This window comes from Myotis nattereri (genome assembly GCF_964212035.1).
Source record: "Myotis nattereri genome assembly, chromosome: 3".
Lineage (NCBI taxonomy): Eukaryota > Metazoa > Chordata > Mammalia > Chiroptera > Vespertilionidae > Myotis > Myotis nattereri.
The window spans coordinates 16,991,100-17,015,840 of NC_138077.1; the positions used below are offsets into that span (position 1 = coordinate 16,991,100).

The window sequence follows — 24,741 nt, forward strand, 5'->3', positions numbered from 1 at the left end:
GAGACTCTAGAAATGGAGCCCTAGAGCTCGATGCAGAACTCGCACTCCCAACGTGGAGGATGTCAGGGCGCAGGGGGCCCGGAAAGAGGGGAGCCGATGCCCAGGCAGCACAGGGACGGGGCCCCACGACCCCTGTCGCCTCTACAGCAAATAGCAAGGCGGCGGGGATGAGCTCGGCCCCCAGAACAGGTCTCACCCCGGGCGCGGGGCGGTCCTCGCCGTCGGACCAGGTCCGCGCCGGGCGGTCACGGCCCGGGCTTCGGGGGGCGTGGTCTCAGCGAAGCTCCGCCCCAGGCCCCGCCCCCCAGGCGCGCGAGCCCATCCCGCGCGGCGCCAACCCTTTCCCGGGTCATCGCCCCGCCCCTCTTCCGGCCCGCGAGCCCCCGGCGCTACCTCAGGGCTGCGCTCGCCGCTCGCGCCCGTCCGCCCGCCCGACGACGCGGGAGCCGCGCGAGCCGCTCCGGGCTTTGCTGCGCTTCTGGCCGCCGAGAAGCCGCCCCCTGAGGCGGAGCCCGTGGTTCCTCGCCCGGAGTTGGTCGGGGCCGCCGAGTCTACGGCCCCAGAACGGCGGCGGCGGCGGTGAGGAGACCGGGCCGGGGGAGGCGGGCATGGTGGGGCTGAGGGCTTCGGGGTGAGGGGGCCCGGGCGGGCCCCGCGGCCACGTCGATGGCTCGTTCGGGAGGAGTGCGGGGTCGAGCCGGGTTGCATCGGCTCCGGCTCGGCGCGAAGCAAGGGGCGGGGGCCGCGGGGGCGGCCGGCGAGGTATCCGGGGGGGGGGGGGCGGTCCCCGGCGGGACCGGGACCGGGACCGGGACCGGGACCGGGACGGAGGAGACGCCGCCTCCCGGCTGCTGCCACGTTTCCACCGCGCGGCGCCTTCCTCCTCGGGGCGAGCGGCCGCCCTGCCCCTTCGCACCCCCGGCCGCCCCCTCCCGCGCCCGCCCGCCGGCCGGCCCGCGTTCTGGAGCCCGAGACCCTGGCCGTCCGAAGGGTCGCGCCGGAGGGGAGCCCGGCCCTCGAACCAGGCCCCTCAGAGACCGGACCCGGCCGGGGGCGCCCCCTGCCCGGCGGTTGGGGGGGGATGGGCTCGGCCCCCCGAACTCGGGGAAAGCCCCGATTGCAGAAGTTGGACGCGCCCGCAGGCCGGCCCCCGAGGAGCGGGCGGCGGTGTCGGATGCCTCGGCGCCGCGCACCCCGGGGACTCGGGCCGGGGGCGGGGGGCGCGGCCGCGGGCTCCGAGGGGCCGGCCCGCCCCCTGCCCCGGGCCGGAGGGGGGCGCCCCGCGCCGCCGCCTCGGCTCCCAGGGTCTCCGGGCGCCTCCCGCTCCCGCGCCCCCCCGCGGCCGCCGCCTCCACCTGGGGAACGTCCGGCGGGAGAGACGGTGTCCAGAAACGGTCGCGAGGCGCCTCTCGTTGCGAGGGAGGGACCCGGGCGAAGTTACCGGCTCGGGGAGGGCCGCGCACGCCCCCGCCCGCCGACCCCGCGGAACAAAGTGCAACTCGCGGCGACGACGGCCCGGGGTGACATCACCGGGCGGCCTCGGACCCGGAGCCCTGCGTCCGCGGGTGGGAGGAGGAGGCCCGGCCGCCACGCCGCCGCCTCCAGGTGCCCGGGCCGGAGGGGCCCTGCCGGCCGCCGGCCTCCGCTCCCGGACGGGCCGGCCCGCCCCCGCCGGCCTCGCGGTCCTCCCGGAATACTGCCCGGTGGGGCGGCTCACGTTTCGGCTCTTCCAGGCAGCGCTCCTCCAAGCCGATCCCGAAAAAAAAAAGTAATTCCATATGACTCATCCCGTGTTACCACCAACAGCAGCCACTAAGTGGTTCCTTCCTTCCTTTTATTTTTGATATGGAACAGAGCGAAAATAAAAGGGGAAAACGAAAATCCCCGGCTCTGATAGGCAGCATCCAGTCGGCCAATTCAATGAATGAGGAGGAGGATCTGGTTACCAGTTCGGCACGTTTCCCGAGTGTGGTTCCTGGTTTTGTTTGGTGGGACCAGAGGCTAAGAGGGTTCCATCAGCAACTTTTACCCCAAACCATATATTAAATTGCATGGGGCCCTGACCGGTGTGGCTCAGTGGATAGAGCGTCGGCCTGCGGACTGAAAGGTCCCAGGTTCGAATCCGGCCAAGGGCATGTGCCTTGGTGGCGGGCACATCCCCAGTGGGGAGTGTGCAGGAGGCAGCTGATCGATATTTCTCTCTCATCGGTGTTCCTAACTCTGTATCCCTCTCCCTTCCTCTCTGTAAAAAAAAATAAAACATTTAAAAAAATAAATACATTGCGTTGGGTTTTCCCTTCCATCATAACATGGGTTGTGTGTACATAGGACTTTGTACAGTGGAAGTGGCTCCCATATATATTTCTTTGAGGAGGAGCTGCCCAGCGGTGGTGGAGGGCTGGGTGGAGGTGTGTGCCTGCACCTGGGCCTGGTGGCTGGCCACAGAGAGTGGCTTTGGCATTCTAGGTTCCCGTCCAGGATCAGGGTGGCTATGGCGCCAGCACCCCTCTCAGATAACTATATAGCATTTATTTCTCAGTGAGAGCCCTTGTTTGAATGTGCGCAAGGAGCAAAGGACTCATATTATGAAGAGGGACTTTTAGGAGTAGGTTTAAGAAAAGAGAAAAGGAAGCTAACAGAATCACCTTTACTTTTTGAATGTGTGAGAGCACACACTATCAGGTTAGTCGGGTTTATACGAAACACAGCAGAGGCTGTAAGTTTTTAGTAATTGGCTACTTAGTAAATGCAGCATCTGAATAACTCCCAAGTTACAGCAGCCAAATGAATGAGCTCATCGCATAGACAGAATATACATCGAAACAACCCAGGACAAGGTTGTTTTTGCCTTTATGGATTAATCAATGATAAATCAGAGCTGCCATTTAAAGACTCCTCCTTGAGGCACTTCCTAAATGCAGCTAAATTTCTGGCTATTTCTTTTAGTTTGATTTTCTATAGATGACCCAGAGTTCTCTTCCACTTAAATATGTTCTGATAGACACACTTTTTTTTGTTTGTTTTGCATATCATTTAGATTCCTGAAAGAATGCTTACAGACACTCCATACTGGATTTTTTTCTTTAGTATAGCAGCTTAATGAAATAAAATTCACATACAATTCTTATATTTAAAATATACAGTTTGTTGGTTTTAGTATATTCAGGGAGTTGTACAGCCATTACCACAGTTGATTTTAGGATATTCTCATAACCTCAAAAAGAAACCCTGTACTCATTGACATCGCTCCTCTCCCTCAGTCCCTCAGGCCCCTAAGCCACTAATCTATCTGTTCTGGACATTTTATATAAATGGAATTGTACAATTTTGTTCTTTTTGACTTGCTTCTTTCTCTTAGCATAATGTATTCAAGGTTCACCCATATTGTAATGTATATCAGTACGTCATTCTTTTTGTTGCTGAATAACATTCCATTGCATATATATTCCACACTTTGTCCATTCATCAGTTGGTGGACGTGTTTCCACTTTTTGGCTGTTATGAACAATGCTGCTGTGGGCATTTGTACGAGTTTTCATGGACATATGTTTTCGGGTATGTAGCTAGGAGTAGAATTGCTGGGTCATATGGTAACCCTATGTGTAACCTTTTAGGAATGCCAAACTTTTCTATAATGGCTCTACAATACTGAATTTTAAAGTATTGTGTTTTAAAATTCAAATTATTTCACAGACTTTTAAACTTAAGTTATTGCAACTAAATGTTGACACATTGAGTAAAAACTATATAGTGGTATTATTATAGTACCTCTCTTTGATATTTCTGATTTTATTTTAACCAATAGGAATAACTTATTCTCTTTACTGAATTTTTTCAAAGAGCTAAGTGATAAGATTTTTAACCGTATTTTATAAGGTCTTTATGGCATAAAGTAGTGATTGTTCTCTACTCCAGATATGAGCCAATGAAACAAGATAAAATTGGAAGGACAAAGGGGAGCTGCAGGGAGGAATATTTTGCAGAGCTTTATCTTCCAGTTTTTGTGTTTTGTTTTGAGAAAAACTATTTTATCTTTGCAGGAAAGATGAAGAACGAAATTGCTGCCGTTGTCTTCTTTTTCACAAGACTAGTTCGAAAACATGATAAGTTGAAAAAAGAAGCAGTCGAGAGGTTTGCTGAGAAATTGACTCTGATTCTTCAAGAAAAATATAAAAATCACTGGTATCCTGAAAAACCATCAAAAGGACAGGCCTACAGGTAAAGGATTAGATTGGACTAAGTGAAGAAGCTGATCAGCTCCTGAAATGAGTACAAAGCCAAAGGACTGCAGGGTGTCCAGTCCATGCCTTTCATAGTTTATCTGCAAAATACAGAACTCTGGGGTGTCTTGGTATTTGTTTCCTTACTTATTTGAAAATACATGTATTTGTTGTGGAGTCCCCCTGCCTGGACTTGGGAGCTCCCAAAAGTTAGTCTACCAGGAGTTAGTCTTCTTGTAGTTAAAGTTTGACTCCTGATTGAGTGTGTTCTCTCTGTATCACAGGTTCTTGGGGGTTTTCAAAATTCTGGGGGACCACCAAAACTGTCATCTATAAAGGTGCATGGTAGGAGTTGAGGGAAATGGTCTCCTTGAATCTAAAAGTAAATTATATATTAACATGTTTTTTCAAAAAATTAATTTTATAGCAAGCAGGAACTAAGCTTATTAGACACCTAATTCGTTCTTGACACAGGAAGAATTGCACTTATACTAGACATAATTCTTTATTGTAGAAGCCAATGTAACTATTTTATAGATGAAGGTAACTTACCTAAGTTCCACAACTGGTAAATATTAGCTCGGAGATTTGAACTCAGGTCTAACTGACCCTAAATCCTTATGGGCTTTCTGTATACCACAGTGTGACCACTACCTTGGCTCTGAGGGAGAAGGTAATTTTCACTTGAAGCTGTCCTTTGTACTTTGGTTTGAAGTTACATTTACAGCTTAAAGTAAAGAAGAGCAGACTCCTACAGAACATGTCCTAGCATGCTCACTCCCTAGTATTGATGTGACCGCTCAGGAACCTAGGTTGAGAATGTTCTGCTAAACTCGTCTGTCAAAACTTGCCCCATTTGTGGCCACAAAAAAGAAAAGTGGAACATTTCTTTTCATGGCTATCATGATTACAGAAATTCTTTTACTTATGCATATTGCTGCCCCCAAAGTTTCTTCCACAAATCGGCACTTCTGTGATGTAAAAATTGAGTTCTTGTAAGTACAAGACTATTGAAAGAATCAACAAGGGAAGTGAAAATATGATTTGTTTATTTCTCATTTGCTAAAAGCCAAATGAGCCTGTGTCTATTGAAAAAGAAAAGAATCAAAGTGATCGATGTATTTTCTCTTTCAATTTTACCCAAAGAGGTTTCCTGGTAAATTGGAAAATGTGGTGAATTAAAGGAGAAATGTGGATGTTCTATATAAAGTAGACTCAAGTTATTTTTTATCTTGTCACTTGATTCTCTTAGTTGTTCTTTGCACATCTTCATTATGGATAGAGTGAACAGTTTTTGTGTGTTAGAGCTATTGAGGCTTACACTGATGTAATTGACATTGGATGAAGGCATATGGAAGTGCTAAGCCACCGTACTATTACTGAAAAAGGAGACACTGTCAAGTAAATGCTTAAAGGTCAGACAGTGTATAATTTCATTTCCATTACTTCTAAAAACTTGAGGGGAAAAAGTTAGCCAAACAGGATTAAATTGGCATGTGATCAGAAGTGTCATTATTAAGTCATTTTTAAGCCATCTTTGAAGTAGAAAACTATTAGACTTAATAGTGGGTCGTTACTATTATAAAAATGAATAGATTGTAGGATTAACCAGAGTTTGTATACTCTTCGATCCATAGATTAGGTTGGACATGTTCTTTTTCTTCTAAAGTGCTTATAAATTAAAATTGTTTCTCTGCAATATATACAAGTAAGATGCTTTTGGAGGACAATTTGACATTATCAAGATCTGGAAAAATATTCACACTCTTGAACAGTGTCTCCTAAAAATATATTCTAGAAACATAGGCAGAAATGCATACAAATATGTATGAATATGGATGTTTCTTACACTTTATAATTGGAAACTAAACTGGTAACAATAAGTAATTGATAGACTATTTTTATGCAACTTTAAAAGGAAATCCTGTATTTGAAGAGTGGTTAATGGATAAGTAGTCACAGTATATAGAGAGTGAAAAACAGCAAAAAATATGTAAGATATGTTAATTTTGTTGAAGCAGAATCTCTAAACTATATTTACATATATATTTTTTTAAGCTTAGAACCTACATCACTCTCCTTGTACATAACAAAAACACATAATTATCTAAGATCTCTTCTTACCCTTAACTCCTTTTGATTCTAGGGCACATGGGACTTTTGAATCAACCTAAACAACATTAGAATGTATAACAGACCATCTTAGAGAAAGAAACAAAGAGCATCTTAAATGCTGTAAAATAATTTTTTTTCACTTTAAATTTGCTAAATTGTTAATGATGTTATGATAGGTACAGACAGAATAGGGTGCTATTTAATAAAAATGAACTTTGGAGTCTGGTGGTCTGGATTAACCATTTTTTAGCTGTGATGTTGGGCAAGTTATTCAAATCTCTTTGCCTCCTTTCTTAAAATGGGGAAAATAGTATCTAACTCAGGGAAATTATGAAAATTAAGCATTAATACATGCAAAGGATTTAGGAAATTGTCTGTTGCACAGTAAACCTTCAGAAAGAGTTGTTAATTACAGTTGACCCTTGAATAACAGGCAGGGTTAGGAGTGTTGACCTATGCAAAGTCAAAAAATCTGTGTATACTTTTTTACTTCCCCAAAATTTTAAGTTGCCCCTCAGTGTCCCTGGGGGAGGGGTTCCAAGACCCTGCTGAGATACCAACATCTGCAGTTGCTCAAGTTCCTTATGTAAAATGGCATAGATCATAGCCTACAGTTGGCCCACTTATCCACAGACTCTCAACCACAGATCGAAAATAGTGTACAGGTACTTACTGAAAAAAATTTGCATATAAGTGGACATGAGCAATTCCAACCCTTTTTGTTCTAGGGTCTACACTGTATTATTATTTAGATATGCATATTAGCTGTTACCAACAAAATTTTTTCACTTTTTAAATGGAAATACAAATCAACTAATAATTTCTTTTAAAAACTTTAAATGGCACATTATTCTATTAATGTCATTGCATTTATGGTATAATTACTATTTGTCATTTACATTGTACTTTCTATATTTTATTTATTTACTTTTGGTTAGTTCTCACCAGAGGATATTTTTTCCATTGCTCTTCAGAGAGTGGAAAGGAGGGGGAGGATAAGAGGGAGAGAGGGACAGAGGAGAGAGAGAAACATCAATCTGAGACATATTGATTGGCTGCCTCCCACATTAATCCTGGGGTGGTGATGGAGCCTGCAATCCAGGTGTGGGGAATTGACCAGGATTTGAACCTTGACCCTTTGGTGCCCAGGTCGGCACTCTATCCACTGCGCCACACCAGCCAGGTGTATTTTCCATATTTAGAACTTTGGGTCTGAGGAAGAGGTCAAAAGACTTAATCTAAATTCACCCAATAAATAAGTTACTGGCGCTAATACTAAAACCTGGGTTATCTTAATTGATTTCTTAGTTGTTGGCAATAAATACTTTCATTGTAGCTACCTTTTTTCTGTAAGCAGAATGCTTATTTTAACATGTATTTTTGCATTTGTACTAGGAGCCATCTTTGAACAATTCTGTCCAGTAGATATATTTGTTAGGTTAAAAAATAATGGAACAGAAGCTCTATTGTTTTAGAAATCTTTTCACTTATTTTGCCAGCTATTAAAAATAAAACCCTTGCATAACAGAAGTTAAATGAAATAAGCCAATAACACTTTTGGGTTATATTTTAATCTTAAGTATGTGATATGAATGGTTCAGTGTCCTTGACTGATTCTGTTTTTCTAGAAAAGTTATAGGTAAGGCAAAGGACATAATTTTTAACACTTATTTTATTACCTGGGATATATAAGGTCATGACAGATCAAAATTTGTCATAAAAATTTCTAAATATTATTTGAAATACTGGTTGAGGTCTTTTGTTGTGATAGGTTTTGCTAATATGTAAACGTGGCCTATTAAAACTTTTGCCTTCAGAGCTCTAAGTAATTTCATGCAACTTTAATACTCCTTACTCATTTAAACACGTTAAGCGCCATGTCAGTCACCGGTTACTGACACTATACCTTCTGTCTGGAAGACAAAACAGGCTTGGCGCTTAACGTGTTAATGTACATGTTAGATTAGTGTTTTCTAGGTAAAATGAAGTAGAGCCAGTTCTAATGATTTCCCTGGGCTCACACAGATGCCCTTTTCTTTTTACCAGGCTGCGTAGTCTTGTTGATGCTGCCTCTTTGCCTTTAGTTCATATTTATTATCTGTGTAGGATAGATACACTCTGGAGTTCTCTGCCAGGGTATTTTTTTTGTAATTCATGTTGGCAAATACTGAAAGATATAACAAGGCTTATGATTATGATTCAAGTAAAGCTATTAACATTATTCCACTTTGTTGTAGGTGCATTCGTGTCAATAAGTTTCAGAGAGTTGATCCTGATGTCTTGAAAGCCTGTGAGAATAGCTGCATTTTGTACAGTGACCTGGGCTTGCCAAAGGAACTCACTCTGTGGGTGGACCCATGTGAGGTGTGCTGTCGGTGAGTTTTTGAATTTGGTGGCTGAACTGATTACCATGCTAGAATTGACATAATGAAATTCTTTCAGATACTGCCTGCTTGTGTATTTTTATGGCCAGAAGTTGGTTGCTTGACTTTTCAGATGTGGATTTTGTAAAGTACTTTTCAGGAGGTGATAGTGAAGGACTGGTTACCTTCTTGTTTTGTAGCTAAAGAAACTCATAAACTGATTGGACAGGGTTTTTCTAAAGCTTTGCCAACAAGTTTATTATGGATCAAGAAGTAAAATTTAGAGACCTAGACTCCTGAAGGTTAATTATCGTCTTTCATTGGTGGTGCTCTTGTCTTTTCCCTCTTCAAATTCGGAAAGAAACTAATCCCAAATAATACTGGGTAACTTTTGGTTGGTCTCTGTTTTCGTTTGTTTCTACCCTTGCCTCCCTTTTTGATTTTTAAGTGATATTTTCATGGTTTTGTTTTCATAATGGAAATTATTTTTTGTACCCAGATGAGCAGAATTGTAAAGGTGAGTGTTAGGTCTGAAATTTAATTGTACTTTGTTCATTCTAAAAACATTCATTGTGAGCCAGGCATTCTTAGTGGTGTTTTTTTAAAAAAATGAAAGTGGCATTTGTCTTTCAGGTAGTTCAGAATGTAATAAATTAGAAGAAAGAATAAGCAGCTTACAACAGTATGGTTTGTGCTACAACAGAAATATGTACAAAATGCAGTCAGTTGATGGCACAATAGAGAAAATTACTGCTCTGCTGAGTGCCGAGAAGACTATTGAGTAGGTGATACTTGAGCTGATTGGGGAAGAGGGGGTTGCAGTTGACTAGATGACAAGATGGGAAGGACATTTCCAGGCAGGAGGAACACGATGAACAGATGCTTGGAACCCTCTGTGAATAATTTTCTACAATTGTTCCTTTAAGGTATTCTCTTCAATTTTGAGGTACAGTTCACCTGTTGACTGTAGTAGAGATGCTTTAGGATGCAATCCTAATAAATTTCAAAGATACATATTATTAATAATACCTTTGACCTGATCTCCAACAATGAAAGTGGAGGTAAAGACATGTTGTGCCAAAAAAATACATGGTTTTTCTTTCATTGAATTGTCTGGACTGCCCTGGACCTGCCTATTTATAAGCTATTGCTTTGGGAAATCAGGCATAGGTAGTAGATTCTCTGACACTCCCTTCTTCTCAGTTAGGAAAAGGAAGAGCAAGACATCTCAATTTTTGACCCAAGAAAGTCAAACAATTTAGATTCTGGGACTAAGTAAGGACTCAAGTGAGACCAGGGTCAGACTTTAAAGACTGGCCACTGGACCCTTGTAGAAGAGCTCAGTATACAAGAAATAACTCTCACAAAGTTACTATATTGAATTGCTTGCATTTTTATTAGGCCCACATTTAGATCCTGATTGACTCTTATTTTAACACAGTTCTTTAAGTAGTTGTGTAATTTTCAACTAATAAAAAATTATAAGCATCATTTGAAAGGTTGTTCATACTATTCAAGCTACAAAATAAAAAAGGTCATATAGTTTAATATAGAGGTGGAAGCAAGAAAACTGAAGAGTTAGTACAAGTGTATTAAATTAATGTTTAATACAATGATCTTATATCATTAGGGGAAAGTTTCTATGTCCAAAGATGTTTAAGAAGTTCTGTAATTATATAAACATTTTGGACATAATTATTTGAAATGTTTAAACTAAATCTTGGCACCTGAAGATAAAAGCTTTAGTTATGTGGACATTCTGCTTAAGTGGGTACTTCATTACTTGGCCAGATAATGAAAAATTACTGTGCTTTCATCTGGTTAATATAAGAAAATCTTTATATTCAGTAGCCTTCTAATTTATATGTGATTAAAATTTTGCCAAATGTTGGCTGTGATGTGATTTTTTTTTTTCTTCACATCACCTTCAGAATGTGGTGATTCAATGACAATAGAACTCCCCAAAACGAAAGATGAGTAGAGGTTATACTGTAAGTTAATAGAGAAGATTGAGATAGTGATTAGTGCTTGTGGATCAAAACTGGAAAGAAATATTCTAAAAATTAAAACACATGTGATCTAGCAGTTATAGAATTGAATAAATATATGAGAGTCATTAAAAATAATTACTAAATAATAACTAGAGACTAGCTAAGGTTATGAAAAAATTGAAATGCACTGAAAGAGAACATTCTTCAGAGTCAGAATTACTCCATCAGGATAAAGTATTGGAAAGATGCCAAGTGTTATATACTTAAAAAGTTTATTACTTAGTGAAATATTTGAGAGGATACAGAATAGATAACAGATCTTTCCAATAAGGTGAATCTAGCAGCTTTATTATCTACTCAGTATATTTCTATACCTTTAAGAAATAACAGAGTGTGGAATCTCAGAGGGAAGGTCGAGGAGGGTGGAAGGTAATCAACCAAAGACCTTGTATGCATATATGCATAACCCAGGGGCAAAGACAATAGGGTGCTGAAGGCTGCGGGGGAGGGGCTGGAGGGGTCAATGGGGAAAAAAGGGGGACATATGTAATACTTTCAACAATAAAGAATTGTTTAAATTAAATTGGTGATGAGATAGGGGTAGAAGCAAAAACAATAATAATTTCTATGATCCTTTCTTTACCTGATAAAGAGCATTAGATACTATTGATTTGTTTCAAATTAACTAAATTGGCCTTATTGTTTTAGTAGTGTGTCATTGAAAAATGGAAAGTTTAAAAATTGTTCACTACTAATTCTAAGGAATTAATTACACATTCAAAATACTACAAAGGGAAAGTTACAGAACCTAATTGAAGTTGCATGTCAAAGAAATCTGAGTTAATACAGCTGATCCTTCAATCGTTAGATGTGTGCCCTTGATTTAGGTTTCTGCTTCTACAAAGACAGATTTTTCTCCAATTTCTTGCCTTTCTGTTTTGCTTGAATTTTGACTCCATTAATGGGCAAAACTGAAGGGTAGGCCTAAGCCCATTGTTAATATTTACATTAATATATGAATTAACCTTTTATTGTATCAAGATTTACTTAATCTTTAAATGCTTGAGAGGACAGAAGGGTAAATTTCTATTGCTAAAACTCTATGCTAAGTAAACTGAAATTATAATACATGAACATGAATTCTGTATCATGAGGAACTTGGCCCAGATGTTCAGGCATACTCCTATATAATAAAAGGGTAATATGCAAATAGACCAAATGGCAGAACAACCAATCAAAGCATAATATGCTAATGATATGCTAAGGCTGCTCAACTGCTCACTATGACATGCACTGACCACCAGGGGGCAGATAGTCAACTGGTCGACCAGTTGCTGTGACGTGCACTTACCACAAGGGAGCAGATGTTTTGACCAGTAGGTTAGCTTGCTGCTGGGGTCCGGCCGATTGGGACTGAGCAAGCCCAGCCCAGTGGTGCACCAGTGGGGTCCCTCAGCCTAGCCTGCACCTTCTCGCAATCAGAGATCCCTCGGGGGAGGTCAGAAAGCCAGTTACAGCCTGATACTGCAGGCCACTCCCCTTGGGAGGGCGCCAGATGCAGGGCTCATGGCTGGTGAGTGCTGCTGTGGCTCTCCCTGTTGGGATTGATTGGGCGCGAGTCTGCGGCAGGCACAACAGGGCTAGGATGAGTGGGAGCGGCAGGTAGGAGCTGCAGGCGGCATTGTACTGCAAGTTTTGGCCCAATCCCTGAAGGCCACCAGAGGGATCCCATCTGTGCATGAATTTGTGCAGCAGGCCTCTAGTCTATATATAAAACCCTAAGCAACCAGCTGGTAGCTATGACGTGCACTGACCACCAGGGGGCAGACACTCAACACAGGAGCGGAAACCACAGGCATAGAAACATGGAACAGATGGATGAATTTCAGAGGGAAGGGGGGAGGCACAGTGGGGGAAGAGATTAACCAAAGATCTTATATGCGTACTAGAGGCTGGGTGCACGGATTCGTGCATCAGTGGGGTCCCTCGGCCTGGCCTGCAGGGATCAGGTTGAAAATGGCATTGGCCTGGCCTGCGGGGATTGGGCCAAAACCGACTCTCTGACATCCCCCAAGGGGTCCTGGATTGCCAGAGGGCGCAGGCCAGGCTTAGGAACCCCACTGGTGCACAAATCCATGCACCGGGCCTCTAGTATTTATACTAAGAAGAATCACCAGCCCAAGACTAGCCAGTATCCAATCAGCTCCAGTTTCCTGACCCCGCAGATAGGAAACTGAGGCTGAGAAAGACTAAATGACTTGCCCCTAGCCACAGAGCTAGTTAATGGCAGAGCCAGAACCAGAACATGTCCAATGCTCTTTCTGCCATCCTGTAGCAGCTCCTTTTATGAGGTAAACTGAAAAAGAATAGAAAAGGGAGTTATCCACCATATTTAGGTAGCATTTATGGCTCAACTTAGTCTGTGTGAACAGAAAATAGAACAACTATATAAAGACACAGAACTTACCTATAAGACTACTTAATTTTTATACAGACTTTCAAAGGCTTTATTGCAGTTAGGATTTTTATCTTATTATAGACTACAAGTCTGATGCACAAAATTCCCTTGGACTGGTTACTATAGTAACTCTTGGGCTGGCTCAAAGGTCGAACCTCACATGGGACATATAAGGTTCTTCCCCCCTCCTTTCTTATTGTTTTCCTATTCCCTTTGGGCTTTCTTCTTCTCCTGGATGAAGGGCTTCCTTCCCTTTTTTTGTAAATATAGACCTTTTGCTGTTCCAGCTCCCTCATTCTATGGAAATGTACCTGTTGCAGCTTTTCAGTCCCCCTAATCTATGGATATATACCTTCTGCTGCTCTGCAGCCCTGTGCTTCTTCCATGGTCCCCTTGATTTCTGAAATTTCCTAGAACCTGTCTTTTTCACCCCTAAAAATTTCTATTTCAGCTGGAACAAAAAATTGATATTTCTCTCTCCCTTCCCCTCTCTCTAAAACCAATCAATAAAGGAAATTTGTTTTAAAAATCATGCTTTGGAAGGATAAAAAGGCTTATTTGTTTTGCTTTTCAAAAAACATGAAAATGAGTGGTAAGCAATTATCATAGGAATCTATATGAGGTAAGTAGTATAATTCAAGCAAAACCCCTTTATTTCCTCAACAATAGTGTGTTGTTGTTTTTTTAACCTCAGCAGTTGCCTCAGTTCTTATTTTTGTCAGTGTGGATATAGGAAACACAGGCCCCTTTTTTATTAATCATGGTAAAATTAAAACTCATAGGAAATGTCTAGTTGATTTGTGACTTGAATTATTGGGAACTATATTACAGGGGTCAGTTAAAAATACATTGGAAGATTTTACTGTATTGCCACTTTAATGGTACATACAAAATGAAATCAAAACAATGAATTTCTCCTAACTATTTTTATTAGACAATAGAAAAGAAAATTGGGAAAGAGAATAGACCAGGGACAGAATTGTGGCCTGCCTGTGAGCAGGGAGCTGGATTAGGATACTATATATATGTAGGATCAAGTTCTGGGAGGGTTCCTTCTTTGCAGTGGACCACTGACATGCCCAGACTAGTTTAATTGTTTTTATGGATATTTCTTGCTTTGTTGCTATGACTTCAAGCTTTTGTAAGATTTTTATTTACTTTTTTTTAATTCTTAGGTATGGAGAAAAAAACAATGCATTTATTGTTGCCAGCTTTGAAAATGAGGATGAGAACAAGGATGAGATCTCTAAGAAAGTTACCAGGGCCCTTGATAAGGTTACCTCTGATTATCATTCAGGATCTTCTTCTTCAGATGAAGAAACAAGTAAGGAAGTAGAGGTGAAATCCAGTTCAGTGACTGCAACTCCAAGTCCCATGTACCAGGTAATCATGAAATAGCATATTGAAGGTCCCTGAGCAGGGCATGCCAAATCAATCCATGTTGCTCTGGTTCTCTGATTTGAGATTCTGGATTACAGTTCTTGCCTTTCCACACAAAGTGGCTCCTCTGAGATATAAATAGGCATCCTGAGTCACTTTATCAAAGGTCTGCTTTACTATTCAATAAGTCGGATAAACATGTTTCAAAGAGTGTGGCAAAGAAGAGAAAAAAAGAACGTGGTGATAAAACATTCTGATATTTTAAAAATTCTTTTATTAAAATATAACAACTCATTTTTTGTAGTCTTTAACACTTCCGATTTGTATCTTTGGGTTCAACTTACTTGTTCTCTACTTTTCCATAATTTAAATTATATTTCAGTTAATTTTTCATTCAAGTCAAAACAATATCTCCTTTGCTTTAAGTTGAACAGTTACATAGCTACCATGCTTGCACTTATAACATGTTTAACTTATTTACTGTTTATACTCTACACTAGTGTCCCATTGCACGAAGATTCGCGCAGTAGGCCTTCCTTCCCCTGGCTGCCGGTACCGGTTTTCCTCCGGCACCCGGGACCCAGGCCTTTGGTCCGGCCGCAGCAGCAAGGCTTGGCTTCTCCGCCCCAGCTGCTCCCAGCCCCTCCTTTTTTTTTTTTTTCCAGCTCCTCGAGTGGAGGCCAGGGTGGGCTGGAGGCCTGGGTTGTCCCCGGGGACCCAGACCCCCAGCCCCTCCTTGAGCGGAGTACAGGGCTGGCGGGAAGCTTGGCTTCCTCCGGTGCCGGGAGCAATCCAAGCCTCCTGCTCGCTCCAGCTCCATGGCTGCCACCATCTTCAGTTGTCTTTAGTCTTTGCTCTGTGCCTTCGTATTCAAATTAACCGCCATCTTTGTTGGGTTAATTTGCATAGTCACTCTGATTGGCTGGTGGGTATAGCGGAGTGACGGAGTGATAGTTAATTTGCATGTTTCTCTTTTATTAGTGTAGATGCCAAAGAACATTTAATATATTTATAAAAATTGTTAACAACAGTACTGCTCAACAGAAAAAATATTTTTAAGTAAAAAAAAAAAATTTAAATCATTTGAGTTGAGCCTTATTATATACATGAACATTTTCTAATTTTGAGCACAGTTGACCCTTGAACAACATGTAGATTTTTTTCAATAAATGCCCATACTGTTTTCAATTCGAGATTGGGAGTTAGAAGATGTAGAGGGCTCACTATGCATTGATCTGCACTATTTTAGATAGAGGACTTGAGCATCTGCAGATTTTGGTATCTCTTGGGGTCCTGGAACCAATCCCCTGCAGACACCAAGGGTAACTGATGCGGTTAAGCTTTGGGGGAGTCAAAAGTTAATAAATCGATTTTTGAGTGGTCGGTGCACCTAACCCCTGTTGTTCAAGGGCTTAACTGTATGCTTTTTTAATTTTTTTTTAAAATATATTTTTATTGATTTCAGAGAGGAAGGGAGAGATAGAAACATCAACGATGAGAGGGAATCATTGATTGGCTGCCTCCTACATACCCCCTACTGGGATTGAGCCCGTAACCCAGGCATGTGCCCTTGACCAGAATTGAACTTGGGACCCTTCAGTCCACCGGCCAACACTCAATCCACTGAGCCAGACCAGCTAGGGCAACTGTATGCTTTTAAATACACATATTTTTATTAATTTGGTCTTAATTAGACTTAATGAAACATACCAGATTCACGGTAGAGTCAGATTTGGACTAAAATGAAAATTTAGACCTTAAAGAGTAAGAAATCAGAGTTTTGAGTTTGAAAAACTAAACCTTTAAATTCAGCATACACTTATATAATGAACATTCTTTCAGTATAACTTAATTTCTTACTCTATTTTTCAGTTGAATTATCCTTCCTAGGTTTAAGAGGAAGAATAGTTCTGAAGATTATTACATTTTAGGGACATATGTATACATGTGTAATAGATAACATGTGCACCTGCTTTTAAAAACAAACAGTATAAGAGTATAATAGTGACAAGTCTTCCTTCAACCACTGGTCATGTGCCCTCCCATGGAGAAACTCATTACCAGTTATTTTTATATTTTTTTCTGAGAGATTTCCCATATAGATAAATAAGTGTAATAGCTATATTTCAGGGATCATTTCTAAGACCTTTGCCTTAAATATTTTGGGCTTTTTTTCTCTCTGCATGATATATATTATATACTGTAAATTACTATTGTTAAATTACATGGGATTCATTTGAATATGTGGCAATTTTATATCAGAATATAAATGTAAGTCTCAAATTTAACTGATTGCTTCTAATATTTACAAGTAAGTTGACTTTTAATTTTTAAATTTTATTTTAAAATTGTATTTATTTCCCCCCATGTTGAGAGACTGTATCAGGAAATGAAAGTCTCTTTTGCATTTTAAGTAAAACATTTCTCTTTGACATTGTAGCCATTAACAAAAAATTTCATGAACAGAGAAGCCTGTTTGTACACCATTGTGTAGGCCGTTGGTGCAAGTGGCCAATTTTAATCTTTCCTTCCTATCTACCTTTTTTAAAATTTAATTTTTTATATATTGATTTGAGAGAGAGAAGAAGGGGGAGAAAGAGAGAAGGGGGACAGACATTGATTTGTTGTTCCACTTTTATACATTCATTGGTTGAGTCTTGTATGTGCCCTGACCGGTGATTGGACCTGCACCATGTCGCATCGGTAGGCTCCTCCAAACAACTGAGCCTACCCTATATGCTCAGCCCTGGTTTATTGGGATGATGCTCTAACCAACTGAGCTACCTGCCCAGGGCCCTATCTACTTTTTCATCTTGAACCTCGCATTGCCAAGAACTTTAAAAGATTTATCAAAATAAGGACAATAATTCTTAGCTTGGGGTCTTTGTTTCTGAGGAGTCTGTATTTTCTGAAAGGTACCTTCAGTGATAGCTTCCCACTAATTAAGAAGTGAAGATTATGTCATTTCTCCCCAAATTGATCTATAGATTCAACTCAATATCTATCAAAATCCCAAAAGACAAATAGATTCTAAAACTTACAAGAGAATCAACTTGGAGGCTTCACATAAAGCCATTATATATATCAATAAAGTGTGGTAATGGTTTAAAGATACATAGATATATTCATGTAACAGAATAGAGAGTACAGAAATACACCAACAATTGTACAGTCTTTTTAAAATAAAAGTGCCAAAGCAATTCAATAGGAAAAGTATTTAAGAACTTGATACTGAAACAATTGGATAATGTATATATTTTTTTAAAAAAGAACCTAACTGCTACCTGACACCATACATTAAAAAATTAATTTGAAATGGATTATAGACCTAAACATAAAAGTTAAATGTCTTCTGTGTTTAGAAGAAAATATAGGGAGATTTTAAATTTTAATGAAGTCAAATTTATCAAAGTTTTTTCTTGTGTTTTTTGTATCCCCTGGAAGAAGTCTTTGCCTACCCCAAATAATAAAGGAACCTCCTTACAAGCTTCCATTCATTCTGTGTTTTGATTTTTTCTGGTTGCCTCAGAGTGCTGTGTTTATTAATTCTCATATATTCAGAAAACACTGATTATTACTTATCATATATAAGGTTCTTTAACATATAGGGTTGGGCCAAAATAGGTTAACAGTTGTTCATACTGAACATAACGCAATAATCCTATCTAATAAAGAGGTAATATGCAAATTGACCATCACTCCAACACACAAGATGGCTGCCCCCATGTGGTCAAAGATGACCAGCAGGGGAGGGCAGTTGCGGGGGACCAGGCCTGCAGGGGAATGCAGTTGGGGACAACCAGGCCAGCAGGGGAGGACAGTTGCGGGGGACCAGACTAGTAGGGGAGGGCAGTTGGGGGCAACCAGGCTGGCAAGGGAGGGCAATTAAGGGGGACCAGGCTGGCAGGGGAGGGCAGTTGGGGGCAATCAGGCCGGCAGGGGAGCAGTTAGGCATTGATCACGCTGGCAGGGGAGTGGTTAGGGGGATGATCAGGCTGGCAGGCAGGCGAGTGGTTGGGAGCCAGCAGTCCTGGATTGTGAAAGGGATGTCAGACTGCCCTCAAGGGGTCCCAGATTAGAGAGGGTGCAGACTGGGCTGAGGGACACACACACACACACACACACACACACACACCCCTGTGCACAAATTTCATGCACTGGGCCTCTAGTTAATAAATAATACAAGAATAAACTTGGTTCCATACTCACAACTGTAAACCTACTTTTGTCCCACCCTGTATTTAGACTTGACCATAGGAATATCATTCGTAGGGTTGTGGGTGAGTGATTTTGTTTTTCTTTAATGAGGAATCTAGAAACTCAATTAGTTTTACATAACACATGATTAATTTTTCCTCTGAATTAACTTAGTGTTTTTTCTTTCCTACAGATTTCAGAATTGATATTCCCACCTCTTCCAATGTGGCATCCTTTGCCCAGAAAAAAGCCAGGGATGTACCGAGGGAATGGCCATCAGTGTCACTACCCTCCGCCTATTCCATTTGGTTATCCACATCAGGGAAGGAAGAATAATAAACCATACCGTCCAATTCCAGTAACATGGGTGCCTCCTCCTGGAATGCATTGTGACCGGAATCACTGGATTAATCCTCACATGTTAGCACCTCACTAGCTGCTTTTGATTCTACTTGGTGTTGAGAGAAGGTAGAATAAGCCTGACTGCATATTAAAAGTTCATACTCATAGTAGTAAAGTTAGATGGGTTAAACCATCAAACTTATTTTTATAGAGAAGTTGAGAATAATCTTTCTAAAAAATATATGCACTTTAGATATGTTGGTATAGTTTGAGAAATTTTATTAAAGTTAGTCAAGTGCCTGAGTTTTTAATATTGGATTTGAGTATTTATATATTGTGCATCAACTCTGTTGCATACAAGAACAGTGTAGGAGTGGGCGATCTGTTATAATAGCACCTTTGAGCATTTACTTTATGGAGAGTATGTAAGTTATTTATACGCAGGGAAATATATTTTATGTTATTGTTTAGAAGAATTGTGTGAAATCATGTAGTTGCAAATAAAAAGTAGTTTGAGGCATGACAATGTGTGCTTCTGTTCTGTGCATAAAAAACAAGGGAGAGAGTAAAGGGCATGTTTCACTTCACTGTTTAAATATTTAGCAAAGAAAAAACTAAAATTTTTAATTTTCCTTTAAAAATCAACTTTTAAAAACCATACTTTTCCCAAAGTCTACAGTGTCAAAATATGCATATAAAAGAATAAAATTTGTTTAGTAGCTCATTGAAAATATAAACAATAAAACATCTTTCAAATTATTAAAGTCACTATACATAGGACTTTCCTACCCAAGGATTTGGCCTATACTAATGTTTTGCGTTTTTTCCCCCCTTTTTGGAGGGGAGGGGGATTGGGGGTGGGGAAAGGAATATTCATCAGTTGCCTCCTGTACCAGGATCAAACCTGCAACCTGCGTATGCACCCTGACCGGGAATAGAACCCACCACATTTTGGTGCACGGGACAGTGGTCCAACTGAGTGACATTGGTCAGGGCTGGCCTGTACTAATTTTCATACGACATTTGACTGATGTTGTAATGCCAGTGCATAAAGCAGAAATGTCCTTTCAGCCACTCAATTTCTGTGCCCATTTTGCAACATGTTAAAGTCTTTACTAGAGGTCCGAAATAAAGTCAATTAGAACAGTACTTCAGATTCTTCAGCAGTCCTTCATATTTACACCACTGTAATGCCATCAGTCTTGTAAGTGTACTTGAACTACAAAAAGAGAAAAGGAGAAATAAGAATTTGGATTTTTCTCCCCAGGATACATTTTAAAGAATTAAGATCAATACTTTTCCCCATTTTCCACATCTTTAAATTATTTAACATCAGAAAAAGTCATAACTTGCTAATAAATCATTGGATAGCCTTGGCTATTCTAAATGTTCCTGTTGTCATTTTTTTGTGATAAATTCTGTTGACATAGAATACCAGAGAAGTGCACAAACATTAAGTCATAATCATAACTCAGATTTGAAAGTATGGAAATTGAAGTGTTTGCGATCTTAACATAAAACATTCTTAAACCTTAGATATTTTTCTAGTTTAATGTTTTTGTATTCTTTGATAAACCATATACAACTTTTAACATACTTCCAAACTTTCTACTTTTTCCTCTGAAAAACGGATTGGCAAAAATAGGTTTACAATTGTACACAAAAAATTTATTCTTGTATTGTACAACTGTAAACCTACTTTTGCCTGCCCCTGTATATAGTGAATACCTATTCAAACTTCAGTTTATTTTTCTAGGGGTAACTGGCATCACAAGAGAGATTAGTTTTATTTTAGTCTAAAATTTTTAAAAATTTGCTATTTTGTGTGACAAAGGGAAATTCATGGTCAATTGTAAAGGTGACAGGTTTCAGGTATTTTTATCAGGGAGTTAGCATTTGTTCTGTTAGTTTGCTCACATCTATATATATAAAAGCCTATGTGACCGGAATGACCAGTTGCTATGATGCACACTGAACACCAGGGGGCAGATGCTCAATGCAGGAGCTGTTCCCTGGTGGTCAGTGCACTTCCCCAGCCAACCTCCCTGGCCCTCCACCTGGCCGGCAGGCCCTGATCACCTAATTGGGGTTGGGCCCTGGGCTGGGATGGGGAACCAGGGTGGGTGGCGGCAGATGTAGCCCAATTCCCAGGGGGGTCGAGGGCCGGCTTCCTCCTCTGGGCCAGCAGCCAAACTCCTGTGCCCCATCCCTCACCCTGGCCAGCAGGCCCCAATCGGCCTGCCACCCACCTGCCCAGGGGCAGTATGGTGGCAAGAGAAGGGGGGGGGGGGTAGGTGTGGAACTGCACATTGGCAGAGCACCGACGATGGCGTCAGTGTCCAGTGTCCGTTCCTTCTGCACCTGGCCTGGCGACCATTGCCTCCTCTCTGGCCTGGCCCTGATCTACCTGATCCCGATCAACCCTGATTGCAGGCCAGGCCTAGGGCCCCAATCCATGCATGAATTTCATGCACCGGGCCTCTAGTTGTAGTTATAAGCTTGTTGGAAAAATCAGTCGAAGTACTAGTATACTAGCCATACTGACAAGGAAGTATTTTTGGCATCCCCCTGGTAATTGGACCTTTCTTTCCACATTAGGTTACTATACAATCACCTAAATCTCTTATTCTTTCCTCCTGACAAGTAAATGGCAGAGTGCCTTGGGGAAAATGCTAATTTTGAATTTGTATATTAGATGAACTACCTGTAGAAGATGTCTGACTTGATATCCACCTCCCACCTTGTTCTAAAATACATTTAAAGCAGTGGTTCCCAACCTTTTTTTGGCCATGCCCCACCTAAGCATCTCTAAAATCCTGATTGCCCTTCCCCCCCCCCCCCCCATATAATTCTTATTATTCAAAAAGTGAACTATTCACGTGGAGGAAGCCTAAAAGGCCGTTAATGGTCTAAACAAGCTTCCACAGAACATGGCATCCATGAAAGAGAAAAATAAAAGAACGAAAGGCCAGTTGAAGTACTGAAGAAGAAATCACTAAGAAGTTATTAAAAAAATAAGAAGTGATAGCAAAAAATAGCAAATAAAGTTTCAAAACATAATAGAGAATGGAAATACATAAATATGTCACAATATATATTTATATACTGTACTAGAGGCCCGGTGCATGAAATTTGTGCATGGTGGTGGTGGTGGTGGGGTGTTCCTCAGCCTGGCCTGCACCCTCTCGTAACCTTGGACCCCTCGGGGGATGTATGACTGCTGGTTTAGGCCCGATCCCTGATACATTTCTGAATTAAATGATTACAATGTGGTTACAAAATTTTGTTGCTGATCCCTGGGGGATCGGGCCTAAACTGGCAGTCAGACATCCCTCTCACAATCTGGGACCGCTGGCTCCTAACCGCTCACCTGCCTGCCTGATGGCCTCTAACCGCTTGCCTGCCTGCTTGATCACCCTTAATTGCCTCTGCCTCGGCCCCTGCCGCAGTGGCTTTGTCTGGAAGGACATCCAGAATGACATCTGGAAGGTTATTCGGCTGTCCAGTCTAATTAGCATATTACACTTTTATTATTATAGATATGAGGCCCCTAGAATCATAAATGCAAAAAATTCACTGTTAATAACTCTCAAATTGCTCCCCCTTAAAAATCGAATTGCCCTCCTGTGGGGTGTGTACCCCATGTTGGGAACCACTGATTTAAAGCAACAGAAAGCTGCCTGGCTGGTGTGCTCAGTGGTTGAATGTTAACCTATGAACCAGGAGATCAAGGTTCAATTCTGGGTCAAGGCACATGCCCGGGTTGGAGGCTCAATCCCCTGTGGGGGTTGTGCAGGAGGCAGCTGATCGATGATTATTTCTCATCATTGATATTTCTATCCCTCTCCTCTCTGAAATCAATCTACACTAATAAAAGAGAAAAATGGTAATTGGCGTACGGCGATACCTTTTTCATTGGCTAATCAGGGCTATATGCAAATTAACTGCCAACTAAGATTGGCAGTTAACTGCCAACTAAGATTGGCAGTTAACTGCCAACAAGATGGCGGCTAATTTGCATATGTAGGCACAATGCAGGGAGGCGAAAGGGAAAGCAGGAAGAAGCCCCCTGCCACTGACAGTGATCGGAAACCCAGGGGGGAGCTAAGAGCTGGGGGGCAGGGCAAAGGCGGCCCTGGGGCCGCCTTTGCCCTGCCCCCCAGCCATGATCGGAGAATCAGGCGCCTTTGCCGCCCTGGCCAGTGATAGCAGGAAGTAGGGGTGGAGCCAGTGATGGGAGCTGAGCACGGTCGAAGCTGGCAGTCCCAGGAGCTAGGGGTCCCTTGCCTGGGCCTAAAGCGAAGCCCACGATCGCGGCGCCCCCCGCTGCCACTGCAGGTCCCCGCTGCCTGGGCCGGACGCCTAGGCCAGAGGTGTGAGGCCTGGGCAGGGGCGGAGCCTGCAACCGCGGGGAGCTGGGGGTCCCCTGCCTAGGCCTGACACCTCTGCCGGAGGCCTCAGGCCTGGTCAAGGGGCCGATCCGGTGATTGGTGATCGGAGGGTGATGAGGGTCAACTCCTCTGGCCGAGGCATCAGGCCTGGGTGGGGGGCGGAGCCGGGGATTGGGGGGATATGATGGTCCCCTTGCCCAGGCCTGAAGCCTGGGTCAGAGGCGTCAGGCTTGGGCGGGGGGTGGAGCAAGTGATCAGAGGGAGATGGGGGTCCCCTGCCCAGGCATGATTCCTGGGCCAGAGGCCTCAGGCCTGGGCGGGGGCCAGAGCCAGTGATCGGGGGGAGATGGGGGTCCCCTGTCCAAGCCTGACACCTCTGGCGGAGGCGTCAGGCCTGGGCAAGGGGCCGATCAGGCGATTGGAGGGTGATGGGGGTCAACGCCTGAGGGCTCCCAGTATGTGAGAGGGGGCAGGCTGGGCTGAGGGACACTCTCCCCCCCCACACACACCCAGTGCACGAATTTCGTGCACCAGGCCCCTAGTAAAAATATATTTAAAAAACAAACATCTAGCCCTGGCCGGTTTGGTTCAGTGGATAGAGTGTCAGCCTGCGGACTGAAGGGTCCCAGGTTCGATTCTGGTCAAGGGCATGTACCTTGATTGCGGGCACATCCCCGGTGGGGGGTGTGCAGGAGGCAGCTGATCGATGTTTCTCTCTCATTGATGTTTCTAACTCTTTATCCCTCTCCCTTCCTCTCTATAAAAAATCAATAAAATATATTAAAAACAACAACAACAAAAAGAAACATCTAGTTAAAAAAAAACATTAAAAAATACCATGTAGCCACAAAAGATGGATTTGTAGTGACATGGAATAAAATGCTGCAAGTCGGGGAAATATTGCCAATGGTGTCAATGTGGCTTTACAAGTTGGAAATAAGTTACTAATAAAATATTCATAGTGAACTATTTGGCTATGCAATTTTTAAAGTTAAATTCCTACTTCAAACCATAAAAATTCTGGATAAAGATAAAATCTAAATTATAAAACTATAAAAGTACTGAGGAAATAAATGAGATATTTACAAGCCTTAGCGTAGGAAAATCTTCCCCACTGGACAGAAAGATTTGGTGATTTGGAATTGAAGAAAAAGATAAGCTGCGTATTAAAAGACAAACTCCAAAGAGGGGAAAAATTTCCACAAAATGTTTAAAAGAAAATGAACTAACATTCTTTATACAGAAAAACTCCTACATGTAGTTAAATTATTTAGCAGAGCCAAA

General features: G+C 42.3%; 2 protein-coding genes and 1 long non-coding RNA gene across 4 annotated transcripts in view; 1 reads left to right on the forward strand and 2 right to left on the reverse strand.

Annotated features, from left to right (window-relative positions):
* Nucleotides 1-1,826, reverse strand: part of LOC308516780 — a 39,571-nt gene extending 37,745 nt beyond the window's left edge. The window contains exon 1 of the long non-coding RNA XR_013995786.1: nucleotides 1,718-1,826. This is a non-coding gene — a long non-coding RNA (uncharacterized lncRNA). The remainder of the gene's footprint in view (nucleotides 1-1,717) is intronic.
* BTG3 (BTG anti-proliferation factor 3) lies at nucleotides 432-19,793 on the forward strand. Of its 2 annotated transcripts, XM_081087890.1 has the most exons (5): nucleotides 432-579; nucleotides 4,041-4,218; nucleotides 8,573-8,710; nucleotides 14,323-14,530; nucleotides 18,918-19,793. In XM_081087890.1, the coding sequence occupies exons 2-5, from the start codon at nucleotides 4,046-4,048 to the stop codon at nucleotides 19,158-19,160; spliced, it is 762 nt and encodes a 253-aa protein (XP_080944016.1). In that variant the 5' UTR covers nucleotides 432-579; nucleotides 4,041-4,045; the 3' UTR covers nucleotides 19,161-19,793. The 2 variants fall into 2 exon arrangements, with proteins under 2 accessions (XP_080944016.1, XP_080944017.1); XM_081087891.1 differs by lacking the exon at nucleotides 432-579 and having other exon boundaries at nucleotides 3,408-4,218.
* The window catches only part of CXADR (CXADR cell adhesion molecule), a 60,990-nt gene continuing 55,578 nt past the window's right edge, over nucleotides 19,330-24,741 (reverse strand). The window contains exon 8 of the mRNA XM_081087888.1: nucleotides 19,330-20,285. Within this exon, the coding sequence (XP_080944014.1) occupies nucleotides 20,244-20,285 (42 nt within the window). The 3' untranslated portion in view covers nucleotides 19,330-20,243. The remainder of the gene's footprint in view (nucleotides 20,286-24,741) is intronic.

Coding starts and splice junctions, on each gene's coding strand:
- BTG3 (XM_081087891.1), top strand. CDS start 3,926: ATGAAACAAGATAAAATTGGAAGGACAAAGGGGAGCTGCAGGGAGGAA. Junction 4,219..8,572: donor TCAAAAGGACAGGCCTACAG/GTAAAGGATTAG, acceptor ACTTTGTTGTAG/GTGCATTCGTGTCAATAAGT. Junction 8,711..14,322: donor CCATGTGAGGTGTGCTGTCG/GTGAGTTTTTGA, acceptor TTTAATTCTTAG/GTATGGAGAAAAAAACAATG.